At 26.3% G+C, this 5,245-nt stretch overlaps 2 protein-coding genes across 2 annotated transcripts; both read left to right on the forward strand.

The window, feature by feature from the left end:
• The first annotated feature begins 699 nt into the window (after positions 1-699).
• Myd88 (myeloid differentiation primary response protein MyD88) lies at positions 700-2,525 on the forward strand. The gene is made up of 6 exons (XM_017906888.1): positions 700-924; positions 1,031-1,227; positions 1,314-1,409; positions 1,497-1,624; positions 1,691-1,859; positions 1,936-2,525. The coding sequence occupies exons 1-6, from the start codon at positions 809-811 to the stop codon at positions 2,523-2,525; spliced, it is 1,296 nt and encodes a 431-aa protein (XP_017762377.1). The 5' UTR covers positions 700-808.
• A 521-nt stretch (positions 2,526-3,046) lies between these two features.
• Positions 3,047-4,010, forward strand: LOC108552384 (histone H3.3-like type 1). Its single transcript, XM_017906891.1, has 4 exons — positions 3,047-3,072; positions 3,412-3,448; positions 3,601-3,758; positions 3,839-4,010. Exons 1-4 carry the CDS (start codon positions 3,047-3,049, stop codon positions 4,008-4,010), a joined length of 393 nt encoding a protein of 130 aa, XP_017762380.1.
• Positions 4,011-5,245: the final 1,235 nt, after the last annotated feature.

The following is a 5,245-nucleotide window of genomic DNA, read 5'->3' on the forward strand; positions in this document are numbered from 1 at the left end:
AATTACTGGCGCCAGAAGCGCTGTCACGGTCTATTTCTGAATTAAGTTATAATTCTCTGCCAATTTTTTCCTCTTACTTTAATATAATTATTTTATCGATAAATCTTTTTTACACATTATTTTTTATATCATTATTGTAAATTTGATGATCTTTTTAATTAAATTATTTTACCTTACCGTTGATTGTTCTTCTTATTTACTACTTTTTTCTCTTTGAAGTCAACAGTTCTTTCAACAATTTCACTATTTATATTACTATTGCTGTTTGTGTCCTTCAAATCAATGGATAAAATAAATTCAATAATTTTTTTTTCTACGTTGAAGTACTCGTTTGAAGTTTTCGATATTATTTTTTTTTGTAAAATTTATTGTAATAAAATATTTAATATGTAAATAAATTCTTTCTATTTTATTTAAACTCAAGATTTGATTGGTCATTGAAATATCATATTTCGCGGATTCGTAGAAATCGTTTCGAAATAAATTCATGAACAATATTTTATCCTAAAGTCGAGTTAATGACAATAATAAAAATTAAATCGAATATTGTAGTGAGATGTGCAGAGTAAATTTAATATTAGTTGATAATCATATAAGATTCACAAGTCAGAATGTTTTTATACGATATAAATGACATCTCAGTAAAAAACAACAATTTAATGTTAAAAAGGTTTAATTTATCTTGTTACGCAATTTTGAAATTATTTTATTATTAAAATTTAATTTGTATTGTATAAGATAGCGTTTGACGTATCAATAAAGTAGTTCTATTGGTACAAATAATTTGAGGTTAAATTAGACACAAAAAATGACAGTTGATCTGTCAACAGTGCCACTTGTTGCTTTGTCCATCGAATCTAAACAAGTTATTTCATCATTATTAAATCCTCCAAAAGTAATACCTTCTGAAAATGGATTACCAAGGTAAAGAATATTTTTCTAATGTAATAAACTTGTTTTGGAGTTTCACTTTCATTATGTGACACTTAACAGTATACGTAACAACTTTTATAAACTCTTTAATGTTTAGAGACTGGAGAGGTCTTGCACATTTATGTAAATTAGGAGGAGAAATAATGCCACTACTAATTTCACATCCAGATCCAGCTACATATATTTTAACAGCTTGGGAACAGAAAGAAAAGAGTACTACGCTTAAAGATTTTCAAACTTTGTTGGAAGAAATTGACAGATGGGATATTTTAGATGATACATTGGAACTTTTTGGTTTGTAATAACTATATATAATATGTAATTAATTACATATTTTGCTTAGGGATATTTCTTTATTTTATCATGTATTTATATTACAGAAAGAGATGGTGAAAGATACTTAGAACAATTACAAAAATCTCAAATATCGGCTGAAGTGATTACAAATAATATTGATACAAAAGTTCTTACTGTAGGCAAGTAATATATGAAGCTATATATTATAAGTATCATATTAACAAATAAAGTAATTAAAAGTTATTAGATATATTACATTTTAACAGATGATCTTCATAGACTAAGGCAAGGATTAGAAAATCAATATTATGATGCCTTTTTATTGTATGCTGATGAAGATGTCAATTTTGCCAATGAAATGGTGGACAAATTGGAAAATGAATATAACTTGAAGGTAAAGTATTAAATATAGTGCTATCTATGAAAAACTTACAAACCATAAATCAAATATCTTTCTTAGCTTTGTTTAAAAGACCGTGATTTAATCGGTGGAGTTACATTTGAACATGAAGCTGTAATGACTCTGATATCAGAACGATGTGACCGACTAATTGTTATAGTATCACCAAATTTTCTTAAAAGTTCAGCAAATAAATTCTTTTTGAATTATGCCCAAGCATTGGGCATTGGTAAGTTTTAATATTAGGTCATTATACATACTAAATTTATTTAATTTCAATCTCATATTCTATTTCTTTTGATCAGATAAGCGACAAAGGAAAGTTATACCATGTTTGTATGAAAAATGTCAATTACCACCACAATTGGAATATATGGTTATATTGGATTATAATAGGGTAGGTTTGTATAACTTTTGGAAAAAATTAAGAGACTCTGTAGAAACAACGAATAAAATAAATGAAAGTGCTAACATTTCTCCTGTGAAAGAGAATCATCATAATACTTCTGATACATACAATAAAAGTGAAAAAGATAAAGAAAATACAAAAGATGTGGAATCTTTAGAAATACAAAAGCTTCAGCTACAAGATAGCAAAGAAGCATTTAATATGAAGGAAAATTTAAATCATTCTGAATTTGACAGTATACATCATTCTAAAGATAATCACAAAAAGCATAATTTTCTACAATGGACTAAAAGGAAATTGTCTAAGAAAGGAGAGGATAATAAAAAGGAATATACACCAATTACGGGGACTGTCAGTTTACCATCTATTGAAAACCTAGATTCATTGAGTACATCAACAGATTTAATGGAAAAGAAGCCTAAAACAAAATTTATAAATAAATATGTAAAAAAGGTGCAATTAAAGAAAATACTTGTTAAATCATAAAAATGTATGATTTGTTAATTTTGTTGTTCAGTATTTGAAAAATAATATACAATTGTATTATATTTTAATAAAAAAGTATATATATGTAAGATTCTCGATAAAATATCTTTTCATTTGTTTCATTCATCACTGTTCCACTTGTTGCATGTCCACGTGTTGAAAGTAACTCTCTTCTGCAGATGGAGCTTTGTATGCAACGTAAAAGTTACTCACAGAAAAATACATATATAATATTGTGTTATTAAAGTTTTTTTGTTAGGAAATATCGATGAAGTGAAGAAAAACAACTGAATTTATTTATTTTAATAATTATCTAAGTACAAATATTAAATACTTCAAGTAATTAATTTCCCGCCAAAATCTTTACATCCTGGTGCCATTGATTGATTTTGACTTTTAGTTCTGCCTTTTTTTTGGTTTTTATAACTTATCTTTCATTTTAAATAAAGTGTAAATTGTTAAAGACAATATTAAGTATTCAAAACATAAGTGCTTTATAATTTAAATACAAGATAACAAAAATGGTGCGTCGGAAAGCTGAAGCAAGGTTAGTTTAAATATGTGTGTGGCATATGTTTTAAACTTTATACAAGTAAATATATGAAATAATATTTTCACTGAAATTTAAATATTTTAAATTTTGGTAGATTTAAGTCTCGAAAAAGTGTCGTAAGAAAATCTTTCTTCTTTTTTCATTTAAATTATCATTACCAAATGTGTGCATTTCAAAAGTAGATATATATATACATATTCACATTATATACAACATATTTGTGTATATATATAAACTAAACAATATTAGAGTTCATACTAGCAATATTATTACGTGAAATAATAACATTAATACTATCTTAAATATATTAAAAATATAATTTTATTACTTTAGGTCATATGATAGAATAACATATAAGGAGCATTCTATGGTAAGTACATTTTCAGAACTTAAGCTTTGATGACTGTTACTATATAAATTATTACTTTATAAAATATCTAACAATATTATTTAACTATTTGTGTTAATAAATTAGTTACTGCATGTAGAATATTGTTTCTACTTATTATAAAATCTGTTTAGACTCATGGTTTAATAAACAAACCCCCTCGCAAGTCACATGTTTTGAGAGAAATTAGATATTTGAGGAAATCTGTGATGCTACTGATACCAAGAACCTCATTTTCTCGTTTAGTGAAAGAAATTATTATAAACTTATTTCCCAATTCTTTTGTAAATAGGTAAAACTTTAAATATTTATACTTTAAAAATAAATTTAGTATTCTTCAAATATACTACGAATTTTATAATTTATATTTAGAATACAATCAATTGCACTTGAAGCACTACAAGAAGCAACTGAAGCATATATGGTTCAATTTTTTGAAGATTGTGTATTATTGTCATTACATGCAAAACGTGTAACTCTTCGAATTCATGACATGATTTTGACGCGACGACTCAGAGGAAGAGGAGATATTATAAATAAATAAAATAATTTTATTCTTAAGTTTAACAAACTTATAGCAGAATTATAATTTATTAGACACTATGTGTTATTAAAAATTTGTTGATATTGTATTATAATTAATGAAGGACAATGTATTTTACTGTATAGAAAACTGCTCCAATTTTATGATTTTATATTTATGATTATATATTTTAACATTAATTAGTAAAAAATTAGGAAAAATATGATTAATATTTTAGAAGTTGATTAACACGTTGACTGCGGCGCCGATTTTGCTATACTTTCTAGAAGATTACTTTGTTTCACTTTGTCGTTTGAACTGTGAGAATGGTACAGCCAATGCACAAATATACAAATTATAAACAGAAGATAATGGGGTGGGGAATGCCAGAAAGGCAAAAAGAAACGATCAGTCGAAAAAAGCCACGGAAGTGTAAAGATTTACTTTAGCAGAGGGAATTAAATTTTTACAATATATTAATTGTCATTGATAATTTAACCCTTGACAATGCCAGTCTTACGCATCGATGATGATCAAACGAAAAATTCGCTGTCAGTCCACCGTCCAAACGAAAAGTCTACTGTCAGTCCCTAGGGACTGACGCCGCCTGAACGGAAAGTTCACTGTCAGTCCCTAGGGACTGACGTAGCACTCAACGTGTTAATTGTTACAAATAATAATGAAATATAATTAATAAGTTTATTTTAGTTTTGTTATATAATAAATATTTAATGTAAAGTTTATGTTCTAAGAACATTGGAGTATTACATTGACAACAAATTAAACTTGTAATGGTTTGTTCAATAAAATTTATTTTATGGGAAACAAACTTTTGATAAAACTCTTATGTTTACTTTACGAAACTTTGGTAAAATATACATTTCTTGATTCTTAAGCAGAATCTTAGAATAGTACATATTGAAGCTTCGTAAGGTTTACTTCGTACGGATTTTTTCCAACTTTCTATGCAAAATAACATCAGTTAAGAGTGATACAATAAAAACGCTCATTAAACAATAAAATATAGCGTAACCAGTCGTTACGTTAAATTTCCTGCTGTTACTTCGTACGTGTTAGCTGCCATCACTTGTGATATGTATCGCAAGTGGAACATTATATCATATCCTAAAAAAAACCGACTAAAAAATAGTATTACAAATAACAATGCTATCTATCTACGCGTTTATAATATATATATATAATATATAATATATATATATATATCTATAATACAATTTGATAAGGAAATATAAAAG

Source organism: Eufriesea mexicana, unplaced genomic scaffold (assembly GCF_001483705.2).
Source record: "Eufriesea mexicana isolate 0111107269 unplaced genomic scaffold, ASM148370v2 scaffold6328, whole genome shotgun sequence".
NCBI lineage: Eukaryota > Metazoa > Arthropoda > Insecta > Hymenoptera > Apidae > Eufriesea > Eufriesea mexicana.

What these genes read in the sequence shown, in the direction of transcription:
- LOC108552384 (XM_017906891.1), top strand. Translation starts at nt 3,047, where the DNA reads ATGGTGCGTCGGAAAGCTGAAGCAAG. An exon ending in CATATAAGGAGCATTCTATG is followed by an intron (nt 3,449 to 3,600) that starts GTAAGTACATTT and finishes AAATCTGTTTAG; the next exon opens with ACTCATGGTTTAATAAACAA. An exon ending in CCCAATTCTTTTGTAAATAG is followed by an intron (nt 3,759 to 3,838) that starts GTAAAACTTTAA and finishes ATTTATATTTAG; the next exon opens with AATACAATCAATTGCACTTG.
- Myd88 (XM_017906888.1), top strand. Translation starts at nt 809, where the DNA reads ATGACAGTTGATCTGTCAACAGTGCCACTTGTTGCTTTGTCCATCGAA. An exon ending in TCTGAAAATGGATTACCAAG is followed by an intron (nt 925 to 1,030) that starts GTAAAGAATATT and finishes TTTAATGTTTAG; the next exon opens with AGACTGGAGAGGTCTTGCAC. An exon ending in TGCCCAAGCATTGGGCATTG is followed by an intron (nt 1,860 to 1,935) that starts GTAAGTTTTAAT and finishes TCTTTTGATCAG; the next exon opens with ATAAGCGACAAAGGAAAGTT.